At 46.9% G+C, this 19,892-nt stretch overlaps 1 protein-coding gene across 3 annotated transcripts in view; it reads right to left on the bottom strand.

The window, feature by feature from the left end:
• The window catches only part of WIPI1 (WD repeat domain, phosphoinositide interacting 1), a 37,563-nt gene that overhangs the window by 13,239 nt on the left and 4,432 nt on the right, over positions 1-19,892 (bottom strand). For 2 of the 3 annotated variants that reach the window (XM_006146753.3, XM_006146754.3), the window contains exons 2-5: positions 17,239-17,321; positions 14,772-14,941; positions 9,015-9,111; positions 593-690 (exon numbers count right to left, since the gene is read on the bottom strand). In XM_006146753.3, the coding sequence (XP_006146815.1) occupies positions 593-690; positions 9,015-9,111; positions 14,772-14,941; positions 17,239-17,321 (448 nt within the window). Of the gene's footprint in view, positions 1-592; positions 691-9,014; positions 9,112-14,771; positions 14,942-17,238; positions 17,322-17,415; positions 17,438-19,892 lie in introns of those variants that run through there. The other variant, XM_027771145.1, reaches the window with a different exon arrangement.

Below are 19,892 nucleotides of genomic sequence, written 5' to 3'. Positions count from 1 at the left end.
GAAACAGACGCTGGGGAAGAGGGAGGTGGATTTCTTCTCCCGCGCCTTCCTCTTTTCTTCCTACTCCTTCATGTTCCGGGGCCTCTCTGACGTTCCCTCCCTCCATTTGTCCATAAGCTGCCTTACTTTCTGGTCTATCGAGCTTCGAGTGCACCGGCCACTCCACTTCTATCCCTTCTCCCGCCCCAGGGAAGGTGGGCAACCGCTTGGCCTGGGGCAGATGCATCCCCGCACTCTGCATCTTTAGGGGACTTCCCGTTAGCGATCCTGCCTGCTCTCAGAGACCAGAGGGCAGAACGCATGACACAGCTGCACATGGTCTCGGGCCACAACAGGCCACAGGTGACACGTTCCATCAGAAAACCGGCTGCCAGCTGGCAGGAGGTTTCTACCATGCAGCAGATGTCGGCCTGTGGGCTGCTGGCAAGCCCGGGCGAACAGCACCTTCTCCTGCATACCCAACCGCCGAGGCCAGAACGAATCCCCAGTATTGCTTCCCTTCTGCACCCCAGCCCGCAGCACCAGGCCTCTCATCTTGTTCCAAGGTCAAGGTAAGTCAGGGCTGGGGCAGCCAGGTCCCCTGGCGATTTACCAGAGACGCTCCGTCGTAAAGGACGATCTCGCCGGTCGTCAGGCTTCCAGGATAGGCCAGGTAGGAATTGGAATGGTTGATAGAGAGGGCACACAGACCTGTAAAGAATAAACAGGGGGTGGAAAGCCAGAGTGCCCGGGAGGGAAACTGCAGGGCTGGAGAGGGCAGCTGACACCCGCACGACTACACTGCCACCTACTGGTGGGGCTAGGGACAGCTTCGCAGGCGTTTATTTCTGTTAGTTCTGATCAAGGGATTCCAGTACAGTAAATGCACAGAAGACCTCCTGATAGGACCCCAGCCCTGGCCTCTCCACAGTTAAGCAGTCAGGATCAAGTTTATGAGACATGCCCTTGTTTGCATTTTACCCCTAGGCTATGAAATTCGTCTCCCAATTTCAGGTTTTTTTAAAAGAATTATTTATTCAATTCCATTTGTTGTTATTATTATTATTTTTTTTTTTAATTTGACCACAGGAAGACAGAGAAAGGGAAAGGGAGAGAGTAAGGCACCAGGTCCAGGACTCGAACTGTGGGTAGCCATGTGGGAATCCAGTACCTTTAACCACCACACCACCTGCCAGCCCTCCTAATTTCAGCTTCCTCTGGGGCTACAGAAAGTTACTCTGAACTGAAATACACCTCATCGACCAGATTGTGCTCTTACCACCTACCAGGCAGCAGGGCAGCCGGAGAGCACAGAGCACCGAGCCCCAGCTCCCTCGATGGGATACTCTGGAACTGCTGCAACCCCAGCCTGACAAGGCCAGTCCTAGCATTGGCCTCAGAGCCCACTTGCACCTGCCCAGTGTTGCTCTGGGAACCCCAATTCCCAGCTCCTCTGAGTTCTTTGCCATCCAAATGTAATTTTGAGGCACTGTGAAACTGGGGAGGGAAGGCAGCAGATCCTTGGCTGCCTGGTGTGTCCCCCCAGGGGCAGGGAGCAGAAAGGATGCAGAGTTAGCATGGGACTAGCATGGAAGGACCTCGAGTAAATACTGAAGAGTTAAGGTCGAACCAAGCAGTGGGCAAATGCCGAAGGTTTCTGAGGACAGACTTTTTAAAAAGACAACCACAATGAGATGCCCACTAGGATGTCTGTCGTCCATAGTAAATATCAGTGAGGATCTGAAGAAACCGGAACACAGTACACCGCTGGTACAAAGTGAGGCACTGTTTGGAAAACACTGGCAGTTCCTCTAAAGTTAAACAGAGAGTTACCATAGGACTCAGAAATTCCACTCCTACATACATCCTCAAGAAAAATTACAACAGGTGACCACCCCAAAACCTGAACATGAATGCTCCTAGCTGCATTATTCATGACACTCCAAGGGTGGAAAGAATCCAAATGTCCAGTGACTGATGAATGAGTAAGTAGAATGTGCACTATCCTTCTTATAGAGTATTATTCAGCAATAAAAAATAACGAATCAAAAGATGCTACAATATATTGATATATTGAAAACACTGTATTAAGTAAAAGAAGCCAAAGGTCACATACTGTATGATGCCACTGATAAGAAACATGCAGGACAGACAGAAGATAGAGACACAATGTAGAGGTGGGGGCTGGCCCTGTAGCCTACTGGTTATGGGAATTGGGATTCCATATGGTCAACCATGGTTCAGATCCTGGCCCCAGCAGCTTGAAAAACACACCAGAACAGCAGAGAAGGGGTTGAGGCAGGACCATGTCCATTGGGAGGTGCTTTCTTGCTCTCTTCTGTATCTCTGTCTCTCGCTGCTAAGTGCACATGCTCTCTGGCAAATCAATTGAAAAATAGATGGGGGGAGGGCCAGCAGGTGGCATAGTGGTTTAGGTGCTGGACTTCCATATGCCCAACTGTGGTTTGAGTCCCAGATCATACTAGGCATGTGTGTGTGCCCAAAATCCTGAGAGGAGAATGGAGGAGAAGGGACTGTGGCATGGCCATCTCCGCTGGGGGGGGTGGGATTTCTCACTTTCCCTCTGTCTGTCTCTGGTGGGCGCGTGCATCTGATGGCCAAAATCTAGATAAATAAATAAACAAACAAATAAATTAGAGGTTGCTTAGGGCTGGGGAATAGGTGTCAGCTGCTCACAATTACTGTCTAGGGTAATGAAGATGTTCTAAAATCGATTGTTGTGATAGTTATTACACAATTCTATGACTATCCTGAAAGTGACTGAAACTATCGAATTGTATACTTTAAATAGGTCAACTGTAAGGCATGTGAATTATATTTCAATACAGAGGGTTTTTTTTTTTTTTTTTTTTGAGGCAGTATTTTAGGCACTCAATCTCCTGACAGTCTTCCCTGCTCAGCTTCACTAGACCAGTTTTAAGCATATTTATCTGGCAGAGACCAACTGAGGGCCTGGATTCCAGCCGGGTCGACCATGTACTGTGGGATTCCAGCCGAGGTGTGTGGCCCTTCCATGTCTGTTTCCTACCTGTGAAATGAAGAGGAAGCGTGACTTAGGACTCTTCCCAGCTTTAATATTCCAAGCTGCTAAGCCCTCATTTACCTCTTCCTTTTGAAAATATTGGGAGAGCGCTAGGAGGACTTTGAGAATAAGCCTTGAACAATCAACTCCAGTTTCACGCCCTTCAGAGTTTTATGTTAAAACAGAAATACCCCAGCAACTTTTTCAGCTAACATTGAACTTTCTGCAATGCCTAAAATAGAATCAGATGGTACTAGATTCCAACAGGAAGGGACAAAGGATAACAGCTAGGGCAGGTATAGTCTCACACATACGCCTTACCTGACAGCTTTGCCTCTGGGCTTGCACTTCGGCCAGGCCAGTCCGTCCCAACTTCATCAAGGAATCCCCCGCCCCTCAACAACTTAATGAAGGTCCCTAGAAATTCTTAGCATATTCTATACTCCACAGCAATGGTCCATGTCTCAGAAAAATCTAACCGGCTACGTGAACGTATCTTTCTACCTTGTGAAACACCTGAGGTGAGCAGAAAGGCTCTTGTTTTGTGTGTTTGTTTGTTTGTTTCTTTTTTTTTCAGACTTAGCTATTTCCAAACCGCCAGTCTTCAGTTTCCGTCACAGGTGTCGCACAATGCCTTTTTTAGGAAGGAAAGGAACTTTCTCTTTGATACGATCTTTTAAGATTGATAGTGAAGAAAATTTGCAAAGTCCAGGAAATATAAAGAAAGAGAGGAAAAACGTTGCCCACAGTCTGAAGTCACCCCAGGGCTTTTCACTGCTCTTGACATTTGAGCAGACTGCCCTCCAGTGATTTTTCTGTGTAGACATGGTGTCTGGATGTGGCTCTGGATTTGTTTTAGACTTGACACACATGATCATAAATCATTGTCAGTTATGATATCACTGGAATAGTTTGCCTATAATACTTCCTTTTACATTCTGTGAGTGTGTACGTGCTTGGCAGAGAGAGGGGGAGAGAAAGCACATCCCAGGGGTGTATGGGCACACTGCAATCCCCTCTTCTCTATGTCTCCATCTTGTCAGGATTTTGAGCATGCACACACACACATGCACACATGCATACACACACACATCTCACATGTTTTGCAAGCTGCCAGGGCTGGGATTCAAACCATGTGGCCAGCCATGTGAGATCCACCTTCCTTAATCACTAGGCCAGGGAGCCTGTAATTCGTCTGTAAATAGAGAAGTACCTGCTATCAAGTCAAGAACCCCTGGCATCATCAGCCGGAATCGAGACTTCCCAGGATTCTAAAGCATTCCCACCTCGGTATTTATCGTATTGCATGCCAAAGTTTAGGCAAATTAGCAGTGATTTATAAAGTGCAGTTTCCTCTGAGTTACTGTCTCAAACTATGCTTTCCAACTTTCAAAAACAGAAAGAAAAAAGAAAAACTCTTCTGTATTGCAAAAGCTCTGTGCTGTGATAAAGGAGAGCCTTTTTACCTGTACTACCATTTTCAGAAAGAGGACATGCTCAGGACTAAACCCCGACACTGTTCTGTTTTCCATGTTGCTATAAGGTGTAGAATATTCTGTAAAAACGTTCAGGTCTGTGACCCCCAAAGTCTGCCTCTGGGGGACTTCCGCGGAGATTTCCACCCTTGCCTGCTTGAAGCATGGACTGCTGTGCTGGCAGGAAATTAACTTGAGCCCTGTCTGGCCAAACTCTTCAGAGGAAGCAGTCTGTAATCTTCGCCACAACAGGAGTGGTGTGACACAAACACTAACAGAGGAAGGAAATTTACAGCCTCACTAGACGCTGGGCACAAAGCAACCACCGAACTCTAAATATCTCATTTATTTGCAGTTCACTAGGTCGAAACACACTCAGAATCTGTGGGCTCAAGACAATTAGACAAGTGACTCTGTCTTCCCTGTGTACCCAGTAAGGATTTAGAGAATTGAGATGCATTTTTCCATCTTAAGATTTTGTTCAGATAATAGAACTAGAGAATGAGGACATATTAGAAGACTCTTGGCCTCTGAGAGCTATGGTCACGGTTGTAACAGTTCAGAGGGCACCAAAGTTTCTTGGATAAGAAACTGGTCAAATTGGGCCAGTAGGTAGCATGGCAACTAAGGTGCTGGACTCCTACATGGTTGACCACAGTGGCTTCAAAATCATGCTGGGTGCGTGTACATGCATGCCCAAGATCCCAAGAAGAGAATGGAGAAGAGATTGCAACATCGCCATCTTCCCTGGGGGGTGATTGCTCAATTTCTCTCTCACTGTCTCCATCTCTGTCTCTCTCCAGTGAGTGCACACACCCTAAGGGTAATACCTCTCTCTCTAAAAAAAAATAAAAATAAAAACAAAAAACAAAAAACAGGTCATATTGGGCCAGCAGGTGGTATTTTAGTTAAGGTGCTAGACTCTCACATGGCTGACTATGATGGTTTGAGTCCCAGACCTGGTGGCTTACTTTCCCCCTTGCTCTATCTAGTGAGCATGTGTGCCCTATAACAAATTAAACAATAATAATAGGGACCAGCAGTTGGCATAATGGCTGTGTCGCTGGACTCCCTTGTAGTTGACTATGGTTTGAGTCCCGGACCTGGTGGCTTAAACTCACACTGGCCGCGTGTGCCTATGTGCCCAAGATCCCGAGAGGAGAATGGAGGAGAAGGGATTGCGGTGTGAAATCATCCCCCCTGGAGGGTGATTTCTCGCTTTCTGACTCTCAATCTTTCTCTATCTTTCTGCCTTATAGCAAAAGCCTCTCCAAAACAATAATAATAATAATAAATAAAATGAAATAAGTCATTTTTATAAAAAAAGATTTTAAAAAATGGTTGTGTCACTAAAGCATAACTTTTTAAAAGTTTCTTTCTTTCATGAGAAAGATAGAGGGATTTAGTGAGTGACCAATCAAGAGAAAAAGAGAGAGAGACAGGGACCCCCTCCCCTCAGGGTTTGCTTGCTGCAGCCCTCCCCCCGCCTTTCGGCCAGCCAGAATCATGGGTGTTCCCAGCATGTTCAGGTTGACCTGGATCAAACCCCAGGTCTCCCATGTGGCTCTAGCATCATATAAAAGCACCCCACCACACGTGCCACTGAGGCTAGGTCTGAAGCACAGCTTTGCCCTGGGTGGTGCTGCCCGTAAGGACGCAGCAGGGCTGGTGAGTGAGCCTAGCTGACCACCCATTGCTCACCAGCACATCTCAGCTACTCCCCCCCACCCCCAGCAACTCATGGGCTAAAATGGTCATCTGCACCTACTATAAAGTAGAAAGGAGCTCAGCAGAAACGGACGTGATAACTAGAAAACTGAGGATTTCAAGAGGTCTTTAGGTGTCTCTCCAAAGACCATCAGAGATCTAAAAAGATACATTTTGTTCAACCTGTCCCTGGTCTTTCAAAAGGAAAAGCTTAATCTACCTTCTGTTTTCTTTTACAACATTTATCTGAGATAGAGAAATACCGCCCATTATTTCTCAGTTTAAAAAATTATTTGTTCAAGGTAGAACGTGTACACGTGAGAAAGAGAGAGAGAGAGACAGGGGTGGGGGAGACCTTCCCCTGGGTCTAGTCACACCGCAATCCTTTCTCCAGGCTGTCAGATCTAACGTTCATCCACGCACGCTTCCAGAGCACTTCAGGCGGACCTGGCTGGGGAGCTGAACCGTGGTTGCCATGTGGGTTCCAGCTTCTCTTGAACAGTGCATTACTGCTGAGCCATGGAGCCTGCCCTGTTTCTGATTTTTTTTTTTTTTGAGATAAAAAGTATTTCCTTCACAAATGATACACATTTTATCTAACATAAAACATAAATAGCCTGGCTATTTATTAAACCTATTTTCTCCCTGCAAAAAGTAAAGCAAGCAATGAGTTTTCTGCACTGAAGAAAAACAACAGTATTTGCTAAAAGATAAGAGTAAGTGGAGGGAAACTCCCCTTTCCCCCAAGGGAGCATGCCCTGTCCTGACCCAGATGCAGCCCTGTCCTCCCACCTGCAGGCCATAAGCAAAGCAGCGCCCGCACCAACCCACCCACCCCTGTGGTGACTGTACCCAGCACCCTCTTTCCAAAGCCAAGAACCACAGGCAACAGTTAGCTTTCTGCTGCTGATGGACCACCCCTCCCCTGATCCATCAAGCCCATACAGGCCACCCCTTCTGGGGGCTGATTCTACACCTCTCAGGGCACATTCTACACATCAGAAGGGCACATCCTCCCTTCAACCCTGATCCACACCCTGCCAAAGGCTGCCAGAGTGCCTGCCTTGGGGGACCGATGGCCTCAGGGAACCAGCACCTGCCTGAGCTGGGGTTCCCTCTGAGTGCGTGGTCACAATAGCCATCCCTGACAGTGCCTGTCCTGGTGCTGGGCACACAGAACATCTGCAATACATACTCTCCCGGGGGATTTCAACCGCTCATTCCTAGAATGGAAAACTGACCAAAGCCCCTTCATTTACTATCTTCTACTTTGCGAAGTATGGTTCAAAGTCACTGTCCCACAGAACTTTATGATGGCTTTAGTGGCTGGAACGTTAAAGCTGAGATCAACAGTGAGGGGCCAGCCATATAGCTGAGAGGACGAGAAAACGATGCACAGGAAATCTCTACTGCACAGCGGGCCCTGTGGGGGTCGTGCTCACCAGCATTACCTTGTTCATTTCTCAGCTGATCACGTGAAATGGGTGTCATCATCCCATTCTACAGATAAAGGAAACCAAGCTCAAAGAGTCTAAGTCATTTGAAGGTTGGGGGCACACAGACCTTGAAATTCAGTGAAAATCAAAGTAGGAAACTATAGTAAATGAGAGCGAAAGCAGTCATCTGGGACCAGCAGTTAGTGTCGCTGAACTCCCATGTAGTCCACCGCGGTTCGAGTCCTGGACCCATTGGCTTAAATTCATGCCGGGTGCGTGTGCATGCGTGCCCAAGATCCCGAGAGGAGAATGGAGGAGAAGGGATTGTGGTATGGCCATCCCCCCTGGGGGGTGATTTCTGGCTTTCTGTCTCTGTCTCTCTCTGTATTTCTGGCGAGAGTAGACACACCCCTCCAAAAAAAAAAAAAAAAAAAAAAAGAAAGCAGTCATGTAATGGATACTAAATCAAAACACACTTCCCAAATATTAACTTGAATCATGAGATAGAGAAATGGCTCTAGCGAGGTGACTCCCCACCCACCCCAGCGAAGGCCTTCACATGCATGTCCAGCTCATTTAATCCACTAAATTGTCCTCTGTTATTTCAAGCTAACGACCCCAGACTACACCCACCGTGAAATGCCAGAAATGTATTAAACAGTGTCAAATCTCAAGTGCTCGCTAAAGATCATCACGCTGGCATACCATCCGAGTAGAGAGATTTCTTTGTAACGTAAGAAAACATGTTCTTTCCCAGTCAGGTTCTTTCTCCTCACCACACAGACACACCAAGTCAAAACCTGCTTGTAATTAATACACCTACTCCATCCTGAGCAACCGCAGGAAAGAAGCTGGGGTAAACACCTTTCAGCCGCAGATGCACACACTCTCCCACACACTGGCCTGAAAGGCCTCCACACGGTTGCTGACACAGGTCCCCGGTGAAGGATGTTTCCGTTAGGCCTTAATGAAAGCCACTCAGCCGGCTCTCAGGACAGATGGCTGAATATAATTTCTATCTGCCAGCATTAAAACAGACCTGGAGGCCAGCAGGTGCCGTGGTGGTTAAGGGTGCTGGATGCCCACATGGCTGGCTGTGGTTCGAGTCCTGGACCTGGCATCTTACTTTCTCGCTTTCTCTCTCTCTCTCTCGCTCAGTCCCTCTGGTGAAATTAAAATAAGTAAATAAATAAACACAGTTAAATAAAAAATTATTAAAAAAAATAATAAAACAGACCTCAAAGGTCAACACCACTGAGATACCTACGGCAGAAACACTGCTTCGGGTTTTCAATCCAAGTGGAGATGCGGCTTGGGAAAGGAACACATGGATGGGAGATTTGGAGGGGTGTCTGCTCTGATTTGAAGGCTCACCTGTTGGATTTGGAGGGATATCCAGTAGGGTCTTCAACAGCTTCATGTCTTTAATGTTGTGAATATAAATGGACTCCTCCAGGCAGACCAGCAGCCTCTGTAAATCACACAGACTCGTCAGTTTACCAGACCGACTTCTTGAAAAGGTACTGACAAACCCAAATCACCCCTTTCCTAATCCTACCTTGATGCTAAGGCTAAGAAAGACAGTTTGGGGGATGCAGTTTGAAAATTATCTCTATATACCCACACAAACACGTGCACATGTACACACACACACATACCATTATCCACTCAAAGAGAAGTATAAAATACAAGATCTTAAGAAATGTTTTTGATGGGAACCAGCAGTTAGCGTAATGGCTATGTTGCTGGACTCCCATGTAGTCGACTGCAGTTCGTGTCCCAGACCCGGTGGCTTAGAACTCACACCGGGCATGTGTGCATCCATGCCCAAGATCCCGAGAGGAGAATGGAGGAGAAGGGATTGCGGCGTGGCCATCCCCCTGGGGGGTGATTTCTCACTTTCTATCTGTCTGTCTCTCTCTGTCTGTCTGGCAAGCGCACGCGCCCTATAGCAAAAACCTCTCAAAAAAAAAAGAAAAGAAATATTTTTGAGAGAGAAATTTTTGCTAGAGCATGTACATTCACTGGAGAGACAGACAGAGAGAGACAGATAGCCAGAAATCATGCCCTGGGGGGATGGCCACACCACAATCCTTTCTCCACCATTCTCCTCTTGGGATCTTGGGCACACATGCACCTATACCTGGCATGAGTTTTAAGCCCCTGGGTCCAGGACTTGAACCGCGGTCAACTACATGGGAGTCCAGCAACATAACCATTATGCCACTTGTTGGTCCCAAGACATTATTTAGAAACTGATCCCCCCCCCCTTCCTTTCTTTCTAATACTTTCCTTTTAGAATGAGATTCCTGAACACTTTTCTGATCGGCCTCTCCTGGCCATTACAGCAGTTTGAGATAAGGTCTTTAGTTCCCCTTCCCATCTGTCAGGCTCCCCTTCAGTGCTTTTTCCTTCTCGTACAGATGTGGGTTCTCTTTGCCCTGTCGGCATCACCGAATCTCATGTTTCACCGCCTCCACATAATGGCCGGCTCTAACCCACTCCAGCACCACTCTCTGTAGCCCCGTTAAGAGCCCCGGAGAAGCCCTTCACCTCCTGGGAATGCCCCGCTGCTCCCAGAGCCCCGTGTCTGCCCGCAGCTCCCCTGGGCACAGCCTCGTCTCTCTGTGCCCTCCCTCCCCAGAGCTGTCAGACCCTTCCTTCCACTTCATATGAAAGCTTGTCAGGTTCAAAGCCGTTTCCCAATGACAGCGTCCTCCACTAAGTGAAAACAGGTCACTGGGTTAATGCACTGAGTGGTTAAAGGAATAACAATGTGCAGCCCAGAGCACGTGCAGCTGTGGGTGCTGCAGCGGCGGTCGTTGGCAATGGAGCAGTTGCCGTCCACCCTGGGCCCTGGGCCTGTGCTCCTCAGGATCACCTCCGGAACAAGCCCTGCCTCTCCTTCCAGAGATTCTGGCTTGGGGGTTTGAACAAGCACCCCCAGAGTGTAGGATGCACACCATGGTTTGAGAACCACTGCGCTCAGGCCAGCCCTTTATTCCCAGAAACTAGATGGAGGGAAGGTACCTAAGAACAACACAAAGAACCGGCGGGCTCCCCTGATGGGAAAAGCCTGCCCTACGGTTTCCCTAGTAAGATTCCTCTGGCTCTGAGAGATAAAGACCGGAGACTTTTTTGCTTTGTTTTAGAGAGATTTTTGCCATGGAGTGCCTGTGTTCACTGGAGAGGCACAGAGAGACAGAAAGCAAGAAATCACTCCCCAGGGAGGGATGGCCATGCCCAGTCCCTTCTCTTCCATTCTCTTCTCGGGATTTGGGGCATGCATCCACACACCCCTAGAATGAATTTTAAGCCACTGGATTCAGGACTTGAACTGCAGTCGACCATGCAGTTGTCCAGTGACGTAAGCATTATGCCATCTGCTGGTCTCACGACCATCAACTTTAACCAAGCAGAAAAGCAAGACTTAAATACCTTCCTCAATTTTAATTACAGATCTGTGGCGTATGGCTTGTGAATGGATGCTGAAGGGTTAAAAAAAATGGTTTAAAATTGGACACAAGTAATGGTGTTTCCCCAGGCTGGCCCCATGTCCTGGTGGTTAAGGGCACTGGAGCCCACATAGCCAACAGCACGGTTCAAATCCTGGCCCTGGAGACTTGAGAAATATGCTGGGCACATGTGTGTGCCCTAAATCCCGAGATGATGGAGAAATAGAGGAGAAGGGATTGTGGCATGACCATGTCCCACTGGGGGTGCTTTCTCCCCCCCCCTTTCTCTCCATCTCTAGTGAATGCACATACCCTCTAATTATTTTTTTTTTTTAATTAGTGTTTCTCCATGAACCATTTATTCTGATTTACCTGCTCGGTGGATCTTTCCGCCAGCACGTTCCATGCTTCGGACTAGATTAGGCTCTGCTTGTTTATGTTCTGAGGTTTCGGATGTCCTCAGGTCCCTTTCCAGCCCCACACCCAGTCCCCAGGATAGCAAGTCCCCTGACATATGCCTCTTGCAGGAATAGCATCCTTGTCTGATCTGAGCTGCATCTTTTCCCACCAGCTCTAACAGCGCCATCTGCTATGAGGCCCACTCAGCTGAATTTCAGGTCACCCCCACGCTGGCTGCAGACGGGATAAAGAGGGAGCGAAACAGACAGAAACCACGGGGAAGGAACGAGGAGCCACTCGGTCTAGTTCATGTGCGAGCATGCTTGGGAGGTGAGCACAGGCCCGGTAATTGCTTTCCCAGCAATCAGTGTTCAGTCTCAGCAGAACCGAGGTCTGGCCTTCAGTGCTGCTCATTCCCTGTCACTTTGACTTTCATCTCCTTTTCTGGGTTTTGCCAGTAATAACTCCTTTTATTACTTAAAAAAAAAAAAATTATAGCATCTACCCTTGAGCAGGATAAATCGAGCCTCAGAGGTTCCAATCCAACCAGCCTCCACTGGGATGACGAGCCTCTCACAGCAGACGGTCCAGGAGCTACAAGAGTTTACCTATCCCAACACATCCAGTTTATGGTCCTTACTTCATAAAGTATATTCCCAATTAAATATAAGAGAATGAACATCAACTAAAAGTGAAATATTCCTAAGTATTTTTCTTATATCTACACAGGGAAATATGTAAAATAGGGATTTTGTTTCCTTGTAATTCCTACTACAAATTTTTAATTTTTCCTCCCCCCTTTTTTTTTTTAAAAAAAAAAAGGAACTGTACTAGGGCTGTCAGGTGGCATGGCGGTTGGAGGGCTGGACTTTCACATGGCCAAACGTGGTTCAGGTCCTGGACCAGGTGGCTTGCTTTCTTTCTTCCCCTCTCTTTCTGGTCAAATTTTAAAAGGAATAATGATGAATCAAATTAAATAAAAAAAAATCTAAAAAAAAAAAAGTAAGGGTATTGTCTGAACACCTGATGGCGTAGTGGGCTGACTTCTACAGGAGAGGACCGGGTGCTCCTGTCCATGTCTGCACCCCTTCCAAGGGAACAGCTCTGCAGGGCACCACGGAACCCCTGCCTGGCAAGGAGGGTCATTGGAGTTGAGTTGTTTAAACCATAAGTTAAGTCCAAAACTGAAAGTTTAAATAAAAAGCAACCCCAAATACTTTCCAGAACTGTCTTGAGAACTTTCTTAGGAGAAAAGATGCCATGGGAAGAGAGAACTCTTAGATCTGGTTCCACTTACTTTTGCCTGGAGTAACTAGGTAGTTCTAGGTGCTCTGCGTTCTTAAAAGATGGCAGACAACAGCCTTAACCTCAATAAGTGCTATGGAGGGAGAGCTCGTACCTAAAGGCATAATAATTCTTCTTTGCTCCATTTGCTGATGAAAATACCAGAAAGAAATTACACAAGTAAATATGAGGACTGCTATTTGAAGGTTCTGATCTTTACAGAACATTTGCCTAAACAATCTTTTTTTTTGGAGAGGTTTTTGCTATAGGGCACATGCGCTTGCCAGTAAGACAGAGAGAGACAGAGAGAGACAGAAAGCGAGAAATCACCCCCCCCCCCAGGGGGCATGGCCACATTGCAATCCCTTCTCCTCCATTCTCTCCTTGGGATCTTGGGCACGCATGCACAAGCGTCCTGCATGAGTTTCAGCCACCGGGTCCGGGACTCAAACCGCAGGTGACTACACAAGAGTCCAATGATATAACTATTATGCCAACTGCTGGTCCCATGCCTAAACAATCTTAAACAGATAACTGGGTTGCCAAAAATGACATTTAACTTTCACAGACTGGCTATTTCTATAGACAATGATAAAAATCTCTGCAATGAAACTTAACATGCTATGGGAAGATTTCAGAGACAGCACTAGAGCCAAGATTTTCTCTTTAAACTCTTCAAGCAGAAAGCTCAAACTGCCTTTCCTTCTGCTGCCAGGAGCCTGGGTGACTTTTCTTCCTCACTCCTGCTGTGCCTCACCTATGGATCCACATCTGTTTCTCAGGTTCCTTTTTACTGTACTGCTTTCTGTGGACATAAGTGGATGCCAATCAGAATAGCTGTTCAACTCAAAGCAACGATCTTCATTCTCAGAAACTCAAGCAAGTACTCTGTCTTATTTAAAAAAATTAGTCAGCAGTTAGTAGTTTAGATACAAAGAAACAAAGTGTTGTCCTAGTGAATTCAACCACCTCTGATCTCTCTGGGAACATTTAATGGAAAGATCTGTGTGGCCACTATTATGTATCCAGTAGTCATTTGGAAAGGGATATCTATTAATATGAGCACCTTTCTACCAGGTCCTTGAGCGAAACAGTCCCTGTTCTCACAGGGTATAGAAGTCAGTAATGCCAGAAGTCTGCTCATACCCTAAACACTTATGAAATAGAAATTTATATCGTAAACAAGGATATATTGCATATTTACGATAAGAATATTTTTTTTTCCTTCAACAAAGAAACATTACAAGAGAAGACCTTCAAGGGTTAGCAGAGAAAAACAAAACCAGGAGACAGATGAGCCAGCCTGAAGGAAGCCAACGTCAGGAGACTGGCTTCAGAATGGTCACATTTTGTCCTGGGTCTCTGGTTCTGTCACGACCACCATCTGCAATGAATGCCATGACCTAGAGCTGGGACCAGATGAGGTGCCCTTGCAGTTGCTCACTGGGTGACACTGGGCCAGAGTCCGACCCAGGGGGAGATGGTGAACCCAACCAGTCTGCGGAGATTGTTCAAGAGAGAACACGAGCTGGAAGGACCAGGGCGGACCCAGAAAGTGACTCCACGTGGAGGAGACTGTACAATAGCCTGAGTGTTAAAATCCGCTTTAGAATTTGATGCTTATTTGAAAGACATTCATCTTTAAAGATGTTCATCTTTTCTTCAGCCCCAATGAGTGGAAGCCTTGAAACCCTGAGGAGTCTTGGGACCAGCAGATGGCATAATGGTTACGTTGTTGGACTCCCACGTGGTCGACTGTGGTTCGAGTCCCAGACCCGGTGGCTTGAAGCTCATACCGGGTGTGCATATGCATATGTGCCCAAGATTCTGAGAGGAGAATGGAGGAAAAGGGATTGCAGCATGGCCATCCCCTTAGAGGGTGACTTCTCACTTTCTGTCTCTCTGTCCCTCCGGTGAGTGCATGTGCCCTATAGCAAAATTATCTCTAAAAAAAAATGGAAAAGAGAAACCCTGAGGACTCTCTCCCACTCACTTGCCGGTTCAGCCTTATGGACAGGATGTTGCTGGAGTAGCTGTAATTACAGATCTCTGTGCCTTTCTTGAAGTGGTAGACATTCATCTGCCGTGGTTTTGCGTGACTGACCACCACCACCAGGCTGCTGGAGAAGAGGCGCTCCACAATGTACACGTCCGGGATTTCATCTGGAGACAAGGCAGCAGAGTTACACGACAGCTCGCTGCGAGGGCAGTCCAGTCTCCGGGACGCCGGGCACAGTTCATGCCAGCTGGGGACCGTCCATGGCTGTCTGGGCGCTATCCCTTAGCATGCATGTACGATGGTCCAGCTGCCTCCCAACCACCTTGCAGGGCAGCACTTACAGTCTTTCCATCCATCCATCCATCCATCCATCCATCCATTCATTCATTCATTTACATATATTTTCAAAGGGTGAGTGCACTCACCAGAGACAGAGGGAGAAATAAAGTACCCCCCCAGTGGGGTGTAGTCATGCCACAATCCTTTCTCCTCCATCTCTCCATGCGATTGGGACTTTGGACACACATGCACGTGTACCCAACATGTTTTTTAAGCTTCTGTGGCCAGGGTGAGAACTGTGGTTGGCCATATGGGATCCAGCTCCCTTAACTATTTGGCCACAGGACAGCTTAAGTTTTTCTAAATATCTAAAGTAAGAAAAGCCAGTGGCTAGAACACACAGTCAGGATTTCCAGAGCTATCTCTGACACTGTCTGTATGGTCAAATCGCCCCTGCAGGCCCTAGAGCTCCACTCATTTGCTTTTAAAATACACTGGTGAAACTTTCAACTATCTCAATCTACATTTTCCCAGAGAGAGATTTCAAAGGAGTGGCTATTTAGTTGGGTGCCTCTGTTTTCAGAAGTCTTCTTGTCCTGCTAGGTGGGGTACCATTCTGGAGGGGACAATAACACTTAGCTCTGCACCCCCAGACAAAGATTCCTTGATTGGCCTAACCTTAGTCAGGCTTCTGAACCTTCTCCTAGGCCTACCTGGGTAATTTTCTGTAAAATTCAGTTTTAGCAGATGAACCCCGCTAAGTCAATTTAGCCAGGACCCCCATCCTCAGTATCGGTCACCCTCGATATCTAATCAGATTCTACAACCTCACCCTGAGAGACTTCTGGTCACCCTGGCCTACCTTCAGCAGAAGTCCTGTTAGGTCTCTCTAGTCACAATGCTCCTTGGCCACAACCCCCCACTGTCCCATGCTGACTCAGAGTTGACCCCAGTTTCTCTCCCTACTGTACAGTCCCTGCATCAATTGCTATGGACCGTTGAAGTCTCTCTGACTGGACTTTAGTGTCACTGAATCATTCTTCTACAACAGTCCCTTCCCTATCTGGTTGTGCTCTGGAATCTCCTTCCTGTTGAACACAATCTGGACATGGGTACTGTGACCAGGAGAGTACCCGTGTGCTCAGAAGAAGGTAAATTAGGAAGCCTCCAGGTTGAGGCCTCGGTGTCTTTCTGAGAATGTTCTGTTCACGTGCACGACTTTCTCGTGCCTGGGCAAGCCCCGTAGGGAATAATGTGGGACAGATATCATGACAAGAATAATTTACAAATAAATTAGGACCCCGAATTCTTAATTACCAAACCACTTTCGTTCCAAGAAAGGTTGTATTTTTTTCACTATTATTAAGGCATAAACTATTACTGTGAGGCTTTCTTCTTCATTTCTTTTATTCTTCTTTCCTTCCTTCCTTCCTTCCTTCCTTCCTTCCTTCCTTCCTTCCTTGTTTCTGCTACAGGGCACATGCATTTACCAGAAAGACAGAGGGAAAGTGAGAAATCATCCCCAGGAGATGGCTATGGTGCAATCCCTTCTCCTTCATTCTCCTCTTAGCATTTTGGGCATGCACACACATGCCAGCATGTTTTTCAAGCCATCAGATCCAGGACTTGAACCACACAGTCAGCCATGTTGGGTCTAGCACCTTAACCTCCATGTCACCTGCTGGCCCCATGAGGATTTCTTTCTTTTCTTTTTTAGAGAGATTTTTTTGCTATAGGGCACATGTGTTCACTGGAGAGACAGAAAGTGAGATATCACTCCCCAGGGCGGATGGCCACACTACAATCCCTTTTCTTCCACTCTCCTCTTGGGATTTTGGGCACGCATGCACACACGTCCAACATGAGTTTGAAGACGTAGGTCCAGGACTCAAACCATGGTCAACTACTTGGGAGTCTAGCGATGTAACCATTACGCCATCTGCTGGTCCCAAGGATTTCTCAATATAAAAAGAAAATGTTACTTATGCTATTGCCAAATCTTCATAAGAGCTTTACAGTGGTTTTTAGGCAGGTAGAGGCAATTATGTATATTTAAATATGAAAAATACTGCCTCTTTAAGATTGATGGTTAAAAGAGGGAACAACAGAAAGCTTGGTAGCATGGCAGATTAAAGTCTCGAGGGAGGAGCTGATGTTTCCAGGATCTCTCACACACACTTACTGCTTCCGTGAACTTGGTCCAGTTGTTCCACCGAGCTCAGCGAGAACAGCTTATAACCAGATTTGGTTCCAATTGCTAGGGATCTGTGAAGACAGTGACAGCACAAGAATGATGACAGGTACTGTATCCCATTCCCAGATCAGCCTGAAATGGACAAGTCTTTCCCCTGAGCCTCACCATGTCTGCAAGCACACATCTCTAGGAGGTTAGATCCTTGATAACCTTCTAAATAGTGAAGCAGGTCTTGTCAGGCAGGCAGGTACAATAAAAGAAAAAAGGTCAAAGGCAACTAAAACAAAAAAAGCAAAATGGCTAGGAAACTGCGTGGCCTGTCAGTAAATAAAATGTCAGATCTACATGTTTTCCGAGCTGCGAGGACATAGGACAAATGGAACATTTAAGAATATTCAGAATAAGGTCAATGGTAATGCAACTAGACTCCTATAGGAAGGTCCTAGGTTTGAGTCCTGGAACCTCCCAGAGCATACTAAGGGTCTGTAATCGGGGCTGGTGGATGGATTGTGGCGTGGAGAGCTTGTCGGGGGTGCCTGTCTGTCTCACTCACTTTGTTTCTCTCTTAAGAAATACATTTTTCAAAAAAGAATATTCATAATAGTTCTATCTCTAACATAATTAGAGGTTTTCATTTTGTTTGAGAGGCACTTCCTAAGAGGTAAATTATGTTTTCTTTGTTTGATGACCTTTTTTTCCCTTAAAAAAAAATAAATATAGGGCTAGCAAGTGTCATGATGGTTAAGGCACTGAACTCCCACCTGGACGGCTGCAGTTCAAGTCCCAGACCTGCAACTTGCTTTCCCCCCGCCCCTGCTCCACCCTATGAGTGCACATGCCCTAAAACAAAATTTAAAAATAATAAATTCAAACACAACTGGAGAGTTTATTGGGTTACTGTTTTAAGTTCAAGTACCATAAGAAGCAGCTAGGGGTGAGAAATTCCACTTTAGTCTATGTTCCACAGAGTTACCATCAAGATCAGCAAACCAGCAGTTAGCGTAATGGCTATGTTGCTGGACTCCCATGTAGTCGACCGTGGTTTGTGTCACGGACCCGGTGGCTTGAAACTCATGCTGGGCGCGTGTGCGTGCGTGCCCAAGACCCCGAGAGGAGAATGGAAGAGAGGGGATTGCGGTGTGGCCATCCCCCCTGGGGGGTGATTTCTCACTTTCTGTCTCTCTGTCTCTGGTGAGCGCATGCGCTCTATGGAAAAAGTTTCTCAAAAAAACCCCAGCAAACAATACAAAGACTAAATACTTATCTGGGACCATGTTGCCACCCTCCCCCAAAAATAATCTGTTTTTTTTTTTTTTTCAATTTTTTACCTTTCAACCAAAAGGGAAAGGCAAGGTATGAGTTTTCCTTGGCCTTGTGATAAAAGCTAAGAGTCAGCTTTGGTCATCAGCTGGGACTCTCCACCCAGCTCTCTCCTGCTTTGCCCTCAACACCTCGGTGATGACAGAACCTCACACAGAGCACAGGCAGGAGCAGCAAGCTGCCTCTGAACACTTTCTCTCTGGGAACATGGAATGTCAGAGCTGAAATGGACCTTACAGTGGTTTAGACCAACTTTCTCGTTTAAAGCAAGCATGTGGGAACCTGATGGTGGCACGGAGTAAAGGGCAATGCCCAGTGACCCACATGGGAAGGCTGCAGGTTTGCATCTGGAGACCTCCGTGAACACACTGGGCACATGTGCATCCATGCCCCAGGGCTGGCTGGGGGTGGGGGTGGGTCACAATGTCGAGACCCCATTGGGGGATGCTCTCTATGTCCCTGTCTTTCTTGCTCACAGATGAAATCAATAAGCTTAAAAACAAAATAAATGGACCAGCAGTTAGTGTAATGGCTATGTCGCTGGACTCCCATGTAGTCGACCGCAGTTCGAGTCCCAGACCCGATGGCTTAAACTCATGCTGGGCGTGTGCGCATGCGTGCCCAGGATCCTGAGAGAAGAATGGAGGAGAAGGGATTGCGACATGACCATTCTTCCCTGGGGGGTGATTTCTTGCTTTCTATCTCTCTGTCTCTCTCTGTCCTTTTGGCAAGCGCACATGCCCTATAGCAAAAACAAAACAAAACAAAACAAAAACAAAAACAAAAAACCTCTAAAAAAACAAAAACAAGGGACCAGCAGTTGGCATAATGGCTATGTCGCTGGACTCCCACGTGGTCGACCGCAGTTTGTGTCCCGGACTCAGTGGCTTGAAACCCACACCAGGCGCATGTGCATTCGTGCCCAGGATCCCGAGAGGAGAATTAAGGAGAAGGGATTGCAGCGTGGCTATCCCCCCTGGGGGGGTGATTTCTCGCTTTCTGTCTCTCTGTCTCTCTCTGTCTGTCTGGCGAGTGCACGCGCCCTATGGCAAAAACCTCTCAAAAAACAAAAACAAAAACAAAATAAAACAAACTCATGCAATGGTAAGATTCTTTCTTCACAGGGAAGCACATACTATAATAAGCAACCAACTACTATGAACCTGGAGGGTCAAGGCTCTTGTTTCACGAACCTTAAAAAAGAAGAAGGTCACGGGGCTGGTAGGTGGTGTGGTGGTTAAGGCACTGGACTCCCACATGGCTGACTACGGTTTGAGGCCTAGACCTGGCAGCTTGCCTTTCTCTCTCTCTCTCTGCTCCTC

This window comes from Tupaia chinensis, unplaced genomic scaffold (genome assembly GCF_000334495.1).
Source record: "Tupaia chinensis unplaced genomic scaffold, TupChi_1.0 Scaffold000187_1, whole genome shotgun sequence".
Taxonomy (NCBI): domain Eukaryota; kingdom Metazoa; phylum Chordata; class Mammalia; order Scandentia; family Tupaiidae; genus Tupaia; species Tupaia belangeri.
The sequence above is the reverse complement of the archived record's forward strand: the minus strand, read 5'-3'. Positions and strand labels throughout refer to the sequence as shown.